This window comes from Triturus cristatus, chromosome 7 (assembly GCF_964204655.1).
Source record: "Triturus cristatus chromosome 7, aTriCri1.1, whole genome shotgun sequence".
Classification (NCBI taxonomy): domain Eukaryota; kingdom Metazoa; phylum Chordata; class Amphibia; order Caudata; family Salamandridae; genus Triturus; species Triturus cristatus.
In genome coordinates, this window is record NC_140590.1 from 1,352,268,920 (window position 1) to 1,352,286,733 (window position 17,814).

Sequence of the window (17,814 nt, forward strand, 5' to 3'; positions counted from 1 at the left end):
GGCTTTTTACCCATGAAGCAGAGAATGTTCAGGGACTTACTCAATGTCATGTTTCAATGCCTTAGGTTTTTGATAAGCGGTGCTTCATAGGCATATATTTCAGCACCGATGGTCTTGGCCACTTCAGCATTAAGTGCCTTGAAGGCTAGTAGAATACAACACCAATCTACAGGAACCGCCATAACTTTTATCAAACCTTTTGCAGATGTGCTACTCTCACTGGCTATAAATTCTAATGTTTAGAGATTAATATTCAGTGCAACTACCCCCACCTGCCCAGCCCCCCTCAACACAATAAAAAAATGTATATGCAAACCAAATGAGCCTGAAGGAAAATCTAGCATTATCTGTGCAGCTTTTTACTATAAAAGTGCAAGCAGTGCAAAGGGAGAACATTCTACATCATTAGTGAAACCTAGACAAATCCCTGTAAATAAAGTTGAGAAGTTAAAATATAATGTCAAAGCAAACACGTCTGAAGGGTACCAGAATTTCAATTTCTTAAATTAGAACTTAGCTTTGCAATTATGAAGATGAAATGCAGTAAGCAACAGTTGAAAAACAGCTACTTAACACCATATGCTCATGTCAGACTCAAACAAATGCTACAAGGAAAATCTGAAAACTAGTCAAATTAACAAATGGCAGTTTCAGTTACTGGCTTCATTATGTGAGAATTGGCTGCGACTGATTAATAAATGCTTCAACAATACCTCTGTTTTTTTCTCACTTACGTTTCATCAAGCAATCTTCTCACCATAAACATACAAACTTTACATTTTTACAAAGAACACACAAGTGCCAAAGAGCAAGAAAGTAGTTTCTAGCTTTGGTATAGAACAATGTTTAGAATGTTCTTAATAAAATTTTGCACATGAGACTAGAAAAAGAATGGCTCTCTTAGAAACAGAAGATATATAATGTATTTAATTTGGCTGTACTCCTGAAGCTGCAGCAAGATATACGCACCTTCTGGAGACTTCTTTGAGCAAAATGTGTGTTCTTTTAAATGATGTTCCACTGATTCAGCTGATGTCACAAAGACGTCATCATTTATCTCCGGGCTAATACTAGAAGACTGTTGTGATGCTGCTCTCGTAAACTGAGTTTTCTCATGATTGTCTGACAAGGAGTTAGACTTTTCCTCACTTTGAACACATGGTTGAGGGTTGTTTAAGGAGTTAGACTTTTCCTCACTTTGAACACCTGGTTGAGTGTTGCTTACTTGTTCTGCAGGAAAGATTGATGACAAACCATTTTGATCACAAATGGCAATCATTCTTCATAACAGCAGGTTAAACGTTAAGAGATCATATGCATTATGACAAAATAGCAAAAGGAAATCTTACTTGTAATTATAAAACATAAGTGTGCAATTTTATTGACTGTTCTTTCAAAACAATTAAAGATGAACTACTCAAAATGTCATAATCGGTCATAATGCTGATGACAGCCATCTTAACCATATTAAGTCTCCATAGCGTTTAATATTACAGCAATGACTACATTACAATATATTGCCGTTATACACCCAAAAGTGCTACTTATGTTGTATTTGAATTCATCTCGTCTGACAGTCTCATATTTTTACAAAGAGAAATTATAAAATCAAGCAAATTACAAAATTCAGTTATGTATTCATATTGAGTTTTAGCAACTTCTTAATATGCCTGTTGTATCACCTTAAATCAGTGATTTTCAAGACCTAAATGGGCTTAGGTGCATAACGTATTTCAATTAATGAATGAATGTACCACACAGAAAAAGTAGCAGCACTTAGAAAACACATTTTGCCAGAAGTGGCCTACACATCTGAGTGTCCACATTGTAGTACTGCATAGTAACTGTATCGCAGCATATTTGGATTCAAATATTCTATATTTGGATTCAAATATTCTATCATCCAGTCTTCCAAAAAGTTTAACCGTAACAAAATACAGCTCATCAACAACAGATGCTTACGTAAATGACTCCTTTCGCTTGTAGTGGGTTCCTCAACATCTGTTTCGACTTCTGAACTAACTTCTGATGCTTTTTTGCTTTGATATTGCTCTCGCCTCTGCCTCTTACTTTTGGAAAGTCTTTCTCTACTGATAGTATCAAACCTTCAGGCAAAGGTAAAGATTTGTCCTCTTTCATAATCGTTTTTAATCACGTTTGAATGTGAGTTTTGCAGTTGATAATCTCCTCATACTTGTTTAGCTTCACTTTCATTTCTGTCACAAATTTGTCAACTTTATTATTTTATTTTTATCAGCTTATTGTGACAGTTCCGCATTCAATTTGGCAATGTTCTGCATGATGGATTGTCTGTCAATATATCAAGATCTCTACCAATCACAAAGAAACATTTGCGCCCAATCCTTTAACACATCATGGTGTGGGTTCTGGAAACTAGGTGCTACTAAAATACGGAACCCCCTGGGGATTCTGCCAACCTCTTTCACAAAGTCTTTATCATAAGTATAATTTATATTTTACAGTCTCCCATGAAATTCTTAATTTATGGTTGTACATTTGAATGTAATGTTTGGAAATGAAATGGGCAAAATGCTTGTGTTAACCCCTTCAGTGCCACGCCCTTTCCCCCTCCTGTGCCGGGCGTTGCACTAGTGGGTGGGGTTCATGACGAGATAGTCTCGTCATGGGCACAGCGCAACCGTGCTCCATGACGAGACTATCTCGTCATGGGCACTGAAGAGGTTAAGTACTCGCACACCAGAGCGTATTAAGTAAGGAGTACTTTATTCAGAATATAGCCAACACAAGCTCCGAGTGAACCGGAGCAGAAACGACGTCTAGGCGACAACATGATCAGCTGTCAACGGACAGATGATGACATCACAGCTGGTACAGAATCCCAGCTGGGCAAAACAGAGCAATTACTATGGTGTCCACGCAGGGACACTACACTAGAAAACACAACACATCTTCCCCCTTTAAGGGACCGGAAGGGAAAAGAGTGGGTAAGGAAGGGGAGAAAGGGTGGGGGGGGGGGGGGGGGGGGGGGGGGGGGGGGGAGGAGGAAGAATAAGGTAGATAAGGTGGAAGGAAGCTAATCACAAATGTAATGTTTAAACTTTGCAGGTGGGCCAAAAAGCCTACTAGCCCTGCTAGTAGTTACAGGTTCAACAATGTCTTGTGCCGGTGGGGGTACGTAACTTCCATATGACTCTTCCTATGGCGATCTGAGTGGGCTGCTCATCAAACTGTCCTGAAGGAGCACACATCCCTTGGTTGCTCGTGTGAGTTGGTTCCATGGGAAACTCATAATCTGATTCATAGTCCGATGCACTTAGGTATCCAGGTTTGTCCCGTCGACCCTGCGCGGTACTGCTGGCTGGTTCAGTGGTCTTGGTGGGGTTGGTGTGATTACTAGGATGTCTGAAGAAAGACAGGTTGGAGAAATGCCACAATTTTCCATCTATAAGGAGTGCAGAGTTGCAGTAAACCTCACAAACCGACAATGGAGGTGTAAACTTATCCTGGCCTTTAGCAATGTGACCACTTTTCTTCACTTTAACAACATCACCTTCTTTGAGGACTACTGGTTTACTACCATGTCTTTTATCATAGTATTCCTTGACCTTAGACTGGGATTCAAGCAGTTTCTTCTGTACATGCTCAGTAGACCAGTCTACTCTTTTAGCAGCCTTGATCCAGCCCACATTGTTCTTAGATAATGGAGTTCTTTCTCGCATTAGTTCAAAAAGACTGTCCTGTAGCCTCGATAGGGGTAATTCTATACCCCCCAGACAGTTTTGAGTGTCTCTTGTCTCCAATTTAGATTGTTGCTATAGTCAATCTGAATTATTCCCTTCACAACTCTGTTAAACCTTTTAACTGCTCCATTACCAGCAGGATGATAAACAGACGTTGTTTTGTGAACAATGTTATGCTTCCGGACAGAATTTCTTTAGATATCCAAAGTGAATTGAGTCCGGTTATCACTTACAATTTGCTTGGGCAATCCTTCTCTACTGAAAACGTCATCCATAAATTTTACAATGTTAACGGCTTCAGGATTTTTAGTGAAAATCACTTCAGGCCATTTAGTGAAGTGGTCGATTAATACGACCACATACCATTTTCCTTCACCATCCGACACTGGTCCCATTACATCAATATCGATTCCCTCCAATGGAATGCTGGAACTAGGAATGGGTCTGAGGGGCGGCCTAAGAGTTACTTGTGCTTTGTCAGAGTTCATGTAGAGAGCACACTCCCTTACTGTTCTTTCTATATCCAAATTGATTCCTGGCCACCAAAACATGTTCTTAACTCTAGACTTAGTTTTTACTATGCCCAAATGTCCTTTGTGACATACTTTGATTATTGTACCTCTTATACTGTGTGGAGGTACGAATCTTCCACTTCTAAGAAGGAACCCATCTTCAAATGACAATTAATTTCTCACTTCCCAATAGGCTTTAAATTCTTCTTCACATTTGTGCTTGCTGACCCAACCAATAACTGCATGACTTGCTTAATAACGGTGTAATTTTTCTGCTCCATGAACCATTCATCTCTAGAAATACCGCTATTTTGTTCAAGTACAAATGCAATTGCATTCTCTTCTGATTCTATAAGATCTTTTACACTTGCATTGCATACAGGCATCCTGCTTAAAAAATCTGCAACCACATTTTTTATACCTGGAACATATTCTATTTCATACATGAAGTCAAACAACCGTACAGATAGTCTTGCTAATCTGGGGGAGGCCGTGTACAACCCCTTGGTAGTAAATACTTTGGTAAGCGGCTTGTAATCCGTACACAAAGTGACCTTCCTTCCCCATACAAAATGTCTAAAATGTTCCAATGCCCAAACGCATGCCAATGCTTCATGTTCAATGACGGAGAAGTTCTCTTCGGAAGGTGAGAGAGAGCGTGAAGCAAAGGCTACGGTAAATTCTTTACCCTTGGAGTCTTTTTGGGTGAGTACTGCACCTAACCCCTTGTTACTCGCATCTGTTACAAAAAATTTTAGGGGTGTATCGAACCCTTGTAGGGGTAGTGTAGTGCACATATCCTTGTTTATGTCTCTAAAGGCCCTTTCGCAGTCATCTCTCCACACAATTTTATTCTTCAACTTCAGGAGTTGTCTCCGTTCGTAAGCTTTGTGTGAATTATTTTTTATAAACCTTGAGTAAAACTCTACCATTCCTAAGAAGGATCGTAACTCATCTTTGTTGGTTGGAACTGGTGAATCTTTTATTGCAGTCATGAGTTCTTTTTTAGGACTTATGCCCTCTCCTGTTATTTGATGACCAAGGTAATTAACTGATTTACTTGCAAATTTGCATTTACGATGCTCTGCTGTCAAACCCTTTTCACTCAGGATTCCAAGGACCTGTTTGACCCTTTTGTCATGTCCATCCCTTGTTTTACCCATGACAAGGATGTCATCCTGGAAGATTAAAATGTCAGAGATACCATCAAACATATTATGCATAAGTCTCTGAAACATAGCAGCCGCTGATGCGAGATCAAATGGAACACGTGTAAACCTAAAACACCCAAATGGCGTTATGAATGTCGTAAGTTTTTTGCTGTCCCGATGGAGCGGCTTCTGATGATACGCTGACTTTAAATCAATTGTGGAAAACCACTTGATACCTTTTGTAGTAGCCAGCATTTCATTGATTTTGGGAAGTGGGTACTGTTCTACGACTATGTTTTTATTTAAGTCGCGTAAGTCCACAAACAGTCTCAATTTGCCATCTGGCCATTTGGCGACAACTAATGGTGAAACCCACTCTGATGCCTCTACCTTTTCAATAATATCCCCATCAAGAAGTTTGTCAAGTTGTTCTTTGACGTCTTTTTTTATTGCGAAAGGAATATTCCTTACTTTATGTACAACGGGGGTTGTGATTGGCTTGAGCTTGATCTTATGTTGATACCCCTTCAACGCCCCAACTTCCCCGCTAAAAACACGAGGAAATTCCTCAAGCAAACACTTTGCGTAATCACTGTGTTCCGTTATGCTCAGTACTGGATTTGTTTTCCTTGGATTTAAGATTATACCTAGGTTCCCTTGGTCCATCCAACCCAGGACAGATGGGCCAACCTTGGACACATACAGTTTACCTTGGGACTGTCTGTCTTTGTATGCAAAACTGAGTTCTCTGTAGCCGCATACATCAATTTTTTCACCAGTGAAGGATTTAATTACTATGTCGGGTTTTTTAAGTTGTCCAACGATCTTCTCCTTGAACTTCTCGGACCATACCCTTTCATTAACGATGGTATAGGGCGAGCCAGAGTCAGCCAATATGCTTATCTGAATTCCATCTATGGTCATGTTGCATATAGGTTTTTTGGTTTTAGTAAGGTTCATATCCGTAGTAGATTCAACCGTTTCATCATCAATATTGAAACAAACATATTTAAGTCATCTTCTGAGAAGTCTTGTTTGTACTCCTCAGATTCATCTACTATTTTCACTTGTTTAGGTTTTCTTTTGTTGCACGCTATGAAAAAAAGACCTTTTACCCCACAATTTGAACATGTTACTTCGCGTGCTGGACATTTTACATCATTAGCTAAATGGGACGCACTTCCGCATCTGTAGCAACGTCCCCAGTTCTTTCTCTCATATTGTTTAACTTGTTGTTTATGATTATTCTTTTTCCAGTTTTGCTTAGTTTTTGCTTTTTGATCACTTACTCTGCTTACATCTTCACAGTCTTTCTTTTCTTTATTTTCCGTTAGAACTGCTTTTGCACAGCGTCCAGTCAGTCAATTCCGCTTTGCGTGCAATGTCGATTATATTTTGCAGCAGGTATTCCCCTTTTGCCCAAAGGTTGTCTTGTATATTTTCATTAGAACCTTGCATCACAATCTGATCTCTAATGAATTCGTCGTGAAGTGCTCCAAAACGACAAATGATTGCAAGATTTTTTAATGCTAAGACAGTCATCTATAGATTCGTCTTTGCCTTGTTTACGATGGAACAATGTATAACGGTCAACACCAACGCAAACCGTCGGTTTATAATAGCAGTTCAAGTCATCAATGGCATTTACAAACACATCACCTTCATTTTCAGCTCTTACCTTTTTGTTGATTGAGTTATAAACGTTTATACCTCCTGCACCTAAACAGTGCATTAACTTTTGTATTTCTTTTCTGGTTTTAATTCCTCATCCTCCTCCAGTGTTGAAATAGAATTCATAATATACTCCTGCCATTCTTCCCATTTAAGTGTTGGTTCCCCACCACCACGTAAGAATGTTTCTGGTGGGGACAAGTTCCAAATGCATCCCGTTGCCATGTTGAATAGAATTGGCGAAAGTTTGGTGGTAGGTGTTAAAGTACATTTTTATTCACAGATTAGTTCTATTTAAGGATTAATTTGTTGCGCGAAAGGAATGAGCACAATAAATCCTTTGTTAAGTTAATAACATATGCATATTAATATATATTATTATTATTTTTTTATGTAATGCTGACAGTGAAAGAGATGCAGAACACTCCCAATTGTTTCGTGTATACTATCTTTGCTTTTAAGTCTGTAGTTGAGATTATATAGCTTATTGAAACACTATTTCCACTGATGCCGAGTATGGAATGTTCTTTATGTACGTAAAGCATGCCTCAAGTTGCTTGTATTACTGTAAATATTTTTGTTTGCCTCACAGTAACTATGTTTCCATACCTGTACAACAATGTTATTTTTTCAGAAGATAAATATATTTTAAACGGATGTCGATCGACTCAGACTTCCATGCATCAATGCGGCGCTCAATGGATTTACTGTAATCACGCCGATATGATGTGCGCGTAGGCAGGAAAAGCCCTCATACTACATTCAAAATGGCCGCTTTACGTACGCACACAGCGTCACGTTGTGTACATCAGCTCCCTTGCAATGCTGACGTATGCTTCAGCTGGTCGTTGAAACCGTTGGAATTTCACTCGTTGTGCAAATACCTCACGTTGCCTCAAATATGGATTTTTGACATGAAAATCCTTCACGACGCTGTAGGCTGTACGAGAATTCTTCAGGTTCCCATAGTAAGTTACCTTATAATAAATTAATCAAGTAATGGGAAATCGAACGTCAGAGTTTTAGAATTCTTTTCTGCGTGTGAATTTCCAGAAACACGCTAAGTCCCAAAACTTTGGCTTATCCGTGAATGCTTCTTTCTTCAAGCACACACACAGTCCTCGAATTCTTATACTGTACAGCAGAATTTTAAGTAATTCAGTGAGGTTAGTCGTTTGTCCTTGAGTTATTAGACTGACCTTCATGTACTTGAATAAATTATTTCAATTTCAGCGTCTCCAGTTCTTATTTTTCTTTTTTTATGTATTTTGATGTCTTCATCTGGAAGTAGTCACTTCAGAAATATTTTCTTCATTTAAGTATTTCCATGAGCTTCCCTCGTGGGTTCCGTGTTGGCGCTCGTCGCCACTTTGTTAAGTACTCGCACACCAGAGCGTATTAAGTGAGGAGTACTTTATTCAGAATATAGCCAACACAAGCTCCGAGTGAACCGGTGCAGAAACGACGTCTAGGCGGCAACGTGATCAGCTGTCAACGGATAGATGACAGCTGATGACATCACAGCTGGTACGGAATCCCAGCTGGGCAAAACAGAGCAATTACTATGGTGTCCGCATAGGGACACTACACTAGAAAACACAACAGCTTGCTATACAGAAAGCATGGGTGTAACTCCATCCAGTACTTTGAGAAATTAAGGCTCACAATGTATGTATATTGCATGCAGTGGAGAATCCACGGAGGATGAGCAATGAATCCGCAAGCTCAACCACGCGTTGTGGTTGGCTGGCCGTAATCAGAGGGAAAAGTTGTGGCGGAATCTTAGGACTTGGTCCCAGAGTTTTCAAAAAGAAAAACAAATAAGATATAGAGAGGCAGGGTAGATGCTTGTACCTCTGGGCCTTGTGGAGGATGGCGCACAGCCCCCGCAACCTTCGCCCCAGGGTAAAATTGTTTTAAAAATGATTTTGGGGGAGGGTTTCATGGATCCACTGATTCACCGCAACGGCTCAGTGCAGCACCCTGGAGAAATTGCATCAAATCTGCGGCATACCAAGATAAAAAAAAAAAAAAGTGGGGGTGAGCTCCCGCAGGGGTTTTGGCACCAGGCTGGGCTGCAGGAGAGGCCAACCCCAAGCCGCACACGGCGACAGACATCTCTCAAGCAAAAAAATAAACAAAATTCACTGAAAAAGAAACTAAGGTTAAAGTAATGTTATGGTTGGGGATTCGATCAAAAACTGTTTATTGACTTTTATGTAAAGGTTACAAACAATTTACAGAAACCATATTGTGTTCGACAAGTTGATAGTGAACTCCAGCACGATCAGCCGTTATTGGCATGGTGGGAGGGGTGGAAGTGTTTCCAAAAAATGGTAGGGTGCACCCCTTCTTGATTGACTAAAGCACTTGTCTGATGTAATCACCCGCCAATGGGGCAGCTGGTGTATGATTCTGCAGCAAACGAGATAGCTGGGCTGGATGGAGGACATGCAAAATTAGATTTGAGGCTGCGGCAGCCCCGCCCGCTCCACTGCCCCGCCCTCAAAAGGGTGGGCACACTGCTGGACTTGATATGGCTAGTACTATGGTCACCAAAAGTTTCCCTTTCCGTGTCCGCAGTAGGGGTGAAAGGACTGGTGCTGCAGACTAGTCAAGATGGTAAAGGCCAAGGGATCTGGCAGTGACCCTGCTCTCGTGAAAGTGCTGACAGCCACATCAACCTTATCAAATAGATGGAAGCCATCAAAGTGCATGTCAATCAATAAATCTGTACATTCGCTGAATACCCAGTGGACCATAACAAGGCATGCAACAGTGCCACGGTAGAAGCCACGGTTCTACCCAGTGAGCCTGTGTTGGACAATCCGAACCAGATGGGAAACTTCCGTGCATCCCTGTCGTCCAACAGAGCTTGGCTGAGGATGGCACGTCCTTCCTCGGGCAGCACGGGAAGCAGCTGCCCAAACAAATCACACAATGTATGGAAATATTAGCCCAAAAAGCATGCAGTGTTCACCGACCACAGGGCAAGGCTGGCAGAAGAAAAAATGTGCTTCCCAAAAGTGCCCTGCCTCTTGGATTCAATATCTGATACTGTGGTAGGGAGCACAATTGGGTGGACCTTCGCCATTGAGGCCTACACTACCAGGCTCTAAGGGGAAGGGTACTGGGAAAAGAAAACTGGCTTTCCCGGGGCGTAACAGTGACAATGAGCAAACAGTGCACAGGAGCTCCTGAGCAAGATTTTGCCCGGCCCCCAGAAGCACGTCAGTGAGGGCTTTATTAAAGGGGAGCATGTGTTCAGATGAGCTCACTCCAGATTGAGGAACCTATGTCAAGACTGCAGCTAGAGAGAGAGGACCTCCACCACCATACACATCATGGTTGCAAAGGATGCACCCTCTTCCAAAACCTGGCCCGGAGGGGAAAACATGCTTGCGTCTGGGGAGGTATCCATGCGACTAACGTCAGCCAACTCCTCATGCCAGTTATCATCTGGGTTCTCCAGGGGACCATACACCTCATCACCTCCTTCAGAATGGTAGGGATCAGTGGAAAATTCCAGGGGATGGGGAGGCCTAAACTGCACCAGCATAGTCTAGTGGTGCCGGGGCAGCATGGTGTAAGCATTGGGAATGATAATCAGCTCACTGTTGAGCGGTGCCTGGGGATAGTGCTGCAGGGCACGTAGCTCAGGTGGGTGGTATTACCAGTGACGGCACTGGTCCGGATTCAGAGGCAGATCCAGGGGACCCAGCTGTGTCAAGAGCAAACCAGTTGACTGTAACCCAACAGGGGCACCTCCCAGCTCCATGGGGCCTGAATGAGCTTCAGAGGGTGTGTTCCAAACATGGCTTAACAAAATTAAGTAAGGCAGGCGTCACTCCGGCACCTGGAACCTATGGGCAGCGCGGAGCTGGCTCCGATGCCCGCTCCACAGGTGGAAAACCGGACCTGGAAACATGTTATAAAGAAGATGAAGTCAAAGAGCGTTTCAACGAATTCTTCTTGGGCATTTTAGACATACACAACTTTGACAAGGAGATCTTGGAGTGGGAAGACTATCGTTGGCGCGAACGGCTCCGGGAGCAGCCCAGAGATCATCCACGGGAATGAGACGAAGCAGCACAGAGCCTTTTTCTGCCCCACCGCCAGGACCTTCATCGCTCACAAACCACCTTTGGGTGCATCAATTTGTACTCGACGCAGACCTTGATGCTGTGGCCCAAACCCAAGCACTGGAGACAAGCCAGAAATTTGCCTGTAACATTTTCCACAAAGATAAAACTTCAAGGATTTCGCAGGGGAACCTAATGCCCTATGTGCACTTGGAGCAAAGCCCAAAAACGTTGACATAAAGTAACAACAAAAAAAAGTATCAAACGGTGACTGAGGCAGCTCTCCGGAATCACACTGTTGGCACGGAACACATGAAATGTCAGTGCGTAGGGGTGGCCCCTATATAGGCACTACAACTTCACTTCCAAAGCAGATGCAGAGACAAACAATGCCAAAGACTGCCCAGAGGTACTAAAGATTTTCGGCCTCTAGTCTGGAGAATATTCTAGGATGAGGAATATGCGGTTAAAAGTTTATCAGAAAGAAGGTTACTGCCTTTCATCTTTATCACAACAAGAATTAACTATTGAAAATATCTGGTTTTGACCAGAGAACGAAGACAACAATTAAGAGCATGTTGCTGAATGCTAAAGAAGTAAACCAGAAAATAGGCAGAAGTGACAACAAGTAATACAGACGATCCATTTTAGCTGAAACTTTGGCCTACAGCAGCAATTCTCACCTTGAGGTGGTTGCTTTGGACTCAAAGGCTCATCATTCAAAGGATGAATCACTGTGGGATCTGGTGTCAAATGGATTTCATCAAGCATCTCTTGCATGCTATTTGAAGATCGTCTGGTTGATCGCCGTGGTTTCTGTTTTCTCTTAATGTTGCCTGAAGAGCCAATCAAGGTTTCCTTGGTTTGAATATCAAGTACAGTTTCAACATGTTTTCCTGAAAAATAGATAACAAATCGTCCACGATGTTAACTGTGCATTTGTTTTAAAACAATAAAGACAGTTAATAACTTTAAACAAATGATAATGTGACTATGCTTGCCGCCAAATTACCGGTGCCATAGACGAAAATCAATAGAACAGTAGGTACCAATATAAAATGAGACAAAGAATGCAGCTGCTAGAGTCTGCTTATGATTTTGCTATATAACCATATATATTGGCTAACTGGATGCTGAGTGCAATTCTCCTGCCACGCCCCCGAGGACACGTCCGGTGTGTTTACTGAAGTCAAATCTCTTATACCAACAGTGCTTTATTGAACAGATGGAGTGATCTTGCTCACCTATGCTATCAAATGCAGAAAAGTCATAGCACCGGCAAGCCTTAAGACTCATCTCCACTGGACTGGTGGCAGATCGGCTATCAGAGCTAACTTAAATATGTTCAGTTCCATATTGTCAGTGAAAAGCTACTTTTCTTTCAGTCACAGTTTTGTGGCCTGCGCGTGCCGATTAACCCAACCTGATAATCAGGTGTCTGTCATCACTCAACTGTAGGTTTGGAGGATGGAAAGGGAGGCAATTCCTGAAGACTGAGAAGTTTCTGCCACCAGTGTATTACAATATCTAAGAACTGGCATTATTCCTTCCACTGCTTTCTTCATACCTGTAGACCATTTTGTGTTGTGCGCCTCCGAAATAGGTCAACCTTCTCAGTGTAAAATACGAAATCAAGAGGAGCAATAACCAAGAACAAAGGCATTATGACAACTGTTTTAATTGAATTGGGAAAGATTTCCAAAATATTTGTCTGTCAATCTTTACAAGTTCAGGATTCTTCATGGAATTCTCTACCAACACACTCGACTATGAAAAAACAACTTTGTAAAGATCAGAAAATCTTTAAAGATCCACCTAATCTTCATTCTATTTGGATAGTCAAACCTTCAACACATTCTTAGTCAGCTTGTACACTCAGCACTGTATAGTCAGTGTTATGGCTCTATCATTGTAATGGGATATTTTAGTTGGCAGGTGTACTAGGTACAACATAACCATACCTTTTCCTCTAATTGATCCTACATCAGGCTTCTAACATGCTACTTTGTATGTATCGTCACCCAAAAATCACTGAGTCTAGAGGTCGATGGAAAGCAATCTAAACATATAAATATTAATGTCTAATGGAGACACTGCAATTAGCAGTGGTCTTATTGAGAGAAAGTTTAGATTCATCAACAGTCCCATACTGGATAAAAGGGTTACCACAGTTGTAAACATATATTTTGGCAGTAGTGTTAGGGAGGCAAGGTCAGGCAATCTTCCGTGATGAGGAAAACAGTGTCCTTCACTTAAATGAGCTGTCGGTGGTGGCAGATATTTTGTGCAGACACTTGCTACCGGTAAGAACCACTATAGGCATTGTTAAAGCACCTTAAAGCGCAAGCACTTCTGGTGTTTGAATGAACAAGAATGATCAAGAAAATGTCACTAGTTGGAAAAAATGTTTAATTATAGGCTTGTCAGATTTCTTAAATCTAGTATACTTGCTTTAATTTCTTAAATACAGTCTAATCCCTTATGTTATACTAAATGTTATCATATCTGCCCACTGAGGTTCTCAAAGCTCAGCAAGTATCAAATGTACTATCAAATTTACAAAAGTTAAGTGCAGTTTCTACAGTTTTACCACTGTCTGACCCAGCTCAATTGTGACCAACTCGCTAAGAACAAGTTACTTACCGTTGGTAATGATGCATCTGCAAGAGAGATAGGTTAGTTATAGATTTCTTACCTTAGAATTACCCACAGGTGTCAGACTGGATTCGGAGAATTTTTTATCTTAGCAGTACCCCTGCGCGTCAGTAAGTGGCGTCGGTCGACTTCGCTGCCGTCGTCGGAGTGATGGTCGTCGGGATGACGTTGCGGTGTCTACTTAGACACCGCCGCTGCGTGCGGACGTCAGTTCTGACAAGACTTTCCACGCTAGAAGCGCAGAGATATTCAAGACACTGACTACTGGCGCTCCACAACTGGGACCATATAAGGGAGTCAATATCCCTAGAAGTCAGTTCGCAGAACGGGGAGGATGGGTAGGGCGGTAAGGAATCTATAAGTAACCTATGTCTCTTACAGAGACAACGTTACCGAAAGTAGGTACTTGTTCATCTGAAAGAGACAGTTATAGGTTCCTCACCTTAGAATAGATACCCCAGCAACACCATCCCCGGAGAAGGGTCTGCGAATCAATTTCACACCAGAAAGTCCTGGAGGGCAGAATGGGCAAAGTAGCCGTCCCTCCGGACATGACTACCTAGGCAGTAATGTCTGGTGAACGTGTGCATAGATGCCCACATTTCTGCCTGGCAGATGTCATTAAGTGGGACTCCACGTGACAAATCAGTAGTTGCTGCCGTAGCTCTAGTGGAATGAGCCCGCAGCCCCACTGGGGGTTCCTTCTTCGCTAAAGCGTAACAAATCTTTATACAAAGGACAACCCATCTGGAGATGGTACGCTTTGGACAGCCCACCCTTTCTTGGCGCCAACGTAAAGTTGATAGTCCATCTGGAAATCTTTAGTGCGGTCACAGTAGAAGGACAGCATACGTTAAGGGTCCAGATAGTGGAGTCTCTCCTCCTCGGAAAGGTGGGGAGGTGGAAAAAAGGTGGACAACATAATGGTTTGTCCAATGTGAAAAGGTGTAACCACCTTTGGAAGGAACGAGGGTCTTGTTCGAAGCACCTCTTTGTCTGGATGCACAGAGAAAAAAGGGGGCTTAGAAGAAAGCCTGAAGCTCACTCACTCTCCGAGCAGAGGTGATGGCAACAAGAAAGGCTGTCTTCAGAGTAAGGAGCCTTAGAGGACAGTTGTGAAGAGGGACACATAATATAAGTCAAGACAAGGTTCAAGTCCCACTGAGGCATTATGAAAGGAGATGGAGGAAAGATGAATAATGCCCTTAAAGAACTTGTTAACAATAGGGGACTTGAACAAGGAAAGCAGAGATGGACACAATATAGCCTTTGAGAGTGCCCAGAGCAGAGCCCTGCTGGGGCAAAGAAAGAAGGAACAAAGAACCTCAGAAAGAGGGGCAGAGAGGGGATCCACTGCCTCTTCTGTGCATCATGCCACAAAATTGTTCCATCGACCGGCGTATACCGTGTTAGTGAAGGGACGCCTGGCCACCCAAAATGACATTACAGACTTCGGGAGGAAGGTCAAAGGCTGTCAACTGTCGCCGCTCAATCTCCATGCAAAAAGGTAGGGGCTGAACAAGTTCAGTTAGAGGACCGTCCCCTGCTGCTGCAACAGAAGATCCTCCCAAATGGGCAGTCTGATCGGAGGAACGATAGCCATGTCCAGGAGCTCGGGGTACCAGACTCCACGTGCCCAGTCCGGGGCTACAAGAATGACTTGGGCCCGGTCGAGCTTGATCTTCAGCACTCGAGGCAGAAGTAGTACAGGAGGAAAGGCGTACAAGAGGCCGCAGATCCACTCCTGCCGAAAAGCGGCACCGAGCGAGTGCCGCCTTGGAAACTCCTACGCAGAAAACTACTGACATTGCGCATTGTCTTCGGTGGCAAACAGATCTAACCAAGGATCTCCCCACTGATGAAAGAGACCTTGCACCTCCTCCGAGTGAAGACGCCATTCGTGATCAACCAGGCACCAATGGCTGAGTTTGTGCGCTCTGGCATTCAGAGAACCTGCCAGGTGTTGAACCACCAGGGTCCTGATCTGATGTTCCAGCCATGTCCAAAGGCTAGGAGCCTCTTGACAAGGGTCCCCGACCCTACCCCGCCCTTTTTGTTGCAATACCACATGGCAGTGGTGCTTGATGAACACCTGCACTGCCTTCCCTCTGAGGGAGGGAAGGAATGCCTTCAGTGCCAAGCGAATCGCCGGGAGCTCCAAAAGGTTCATATAGAGCCTAGACTCCGCAGGAGACCAGACTCCTCTGATCCCCGCCTCTCCCAGGTGGCCGCCCCATCCAGGAGTGATGCATCGGTCACCACAAGGAGGTCTGGTTGGGGAAGGTAGAGGGATCTCCCTCTGACCCAATCCTGGTTCGTAAACCATCACTGCAATTGTTGTGCAGTTCCCTCCGAGATATGAACGTAGTCCGAGAGATTCCCCTGATGCTTGCCCACTGGAAACTCGGGTCCCACTGCAGAGCCCGCATTTGCCATCTGGCATGATCCATCAGCAGGAGGCCATGAGGCCCAGCAACCTCATTCTCACTGAAATCCAGGATAGAGGCTGAAACATCTGTATCATAGTCCGAATATCCCAGACTCGCTGTTCGGGAGGTTAGGTCCGAAACTGCACTGTGTCCGCTGCAGTCTGGAGGTGGGAGACGACAGTCTGGGGCGAGCCCGCCTTCAACAACCAGTCGTCAAGATGGGGAAAGACTGGAACCCCTGATCTACGCAGATGAGCTGCGACCACCACCATCACCATCACTTTCATGAACACCCGAGGGGCACTGGTAAGGCCAAAGGGGAGCATGGTAAACTGAAAATGCTTGTGGCCTACCATAGGAAACGTCTGTGGGCTGGAAGGACGGGGATGGGAAATAGGCGTCCTGTAAGTCCAGGGCCACCATCCAGTCTCCAGGGTCGAGGGCAGACAGGACCTGAGTCAACGTGAGCATCTTGAACTTCTCCTTCCAGAGGAAGCGATGGAGGGCTTTGAGGTCTAGAGTAGGGCGCAGGCCCTTGTCCTTCTTGGGCACCAGAAAGTAGCAGGAATAGTAACCACGGCCTACTTCTGGTGCAGGAACCCTTTTGATCGCTCCCTTGGACAAGGGAGCTGGAACTGTCTGGAAGAGAAGCGCCAAATGACCCTCTGACATGCGATCGAAAGACGGTGGCATGGAGCAAGGTTAGTTTAGAAGGGGAGAGAGTAGCCCCTTCGGACTATCTGCAAAACCCACCTGTCTGAAGTGATGGTTGTGGGGGAGGTGATGGCGAATTGATGGCGAATGCTGCCACCCACTGGCCGCTGATGGGCCTGAAAGGTCAGACTAAGAGGGTTTGAAGACTGCTGCCGGGGGGGGGGGGGGGGGAGATGGACTAGCCTGCCCGCTGGTTCCCAGACCCGCATCGCTGGGTCCCACATCCAAAGCATCGCAGAGGCTGGGCAGCTTGCATGGACCAGTTGCAAGACTGGGTCAGACGTGGTGGGGTGCCCCTTCTGTAGCCACGAAAGGGGCGAAGGCAGTCTGAGGTGGACAGGATGATGCAGCGAGGCTAAGGATCTGGTCGTAGCTCGAGAATCCTTAAAGCGCTCCAGCGCAAAGTCTGCCTTGTCACCAAAACGGCGACGACCATCGAAGGACATGTTCAGCAGTGTTGACTGAGCATCCCCCGAAAAACCAGACGTCCTCAACCAGGTATAGCGCCAAAGGGCTACCGACATGACAATCGTTCTGTCCAGTGAGTCAGTGGTATGCAGTCCACAGCGAATTGTGAGTTTTGCTGCATCCCTCCCATCTGCCATGGCTTGGGAGAGAATGGCCTGTGCCTCCTCCGGGAACTGGGACAGCACTTGTGTCACCGTATCCCAGATTGTATGGGAGTATCGGCCCTAGAGTCACGCAATATTCACGGACCGCAGTGCCAAGCTGGAGATAGAGAACCTGCGCTTCCCAAGATGATCCAGCTTCTTGGATTCCCTGTCTGGGGGAGCAGAAGGGAATGTGCCCTTGGAAGAAGAGGCTTGGAGCACCAAGCTCTCGGGGGAAGGGTGTTGGGTGAGGAAATTTGGGATCGC

General features: G+C 44.1%; 1 protein-coding gene across 3 annotated transcripts in view; it reads right to left on the reverse strand.

Annotated features, from left to right (window-relative positions):
- The window catches only part of PHF20 (PHD finger protein 20), a 1,063,788-nt gene that overhangs the window by 512,416 nt on the left and 533,558 nt on the right, over nucleotides 1-17,814 (reverse strand). For all 3 annotated transcript variants that reach the window (XM_085619024.1, XM_085619022.1, XM_085619023.1), the window contains 2 exons: nucleotides 11,822-12,034; nucleotides 970-1,230 (listed from right to left, as the gene is read on the reverse strand). In XM_085619024.1, the coding sequence (XP_085475150.1) occupies nucleotides 970-1,230; nucleotides 11,822-12,034 (474 nt within the window). The remainder of the gene's footprint in view (nucleotides 1-969; nucleotides 1,231-11,821; nucleotides 12,035-17,814) is intronic.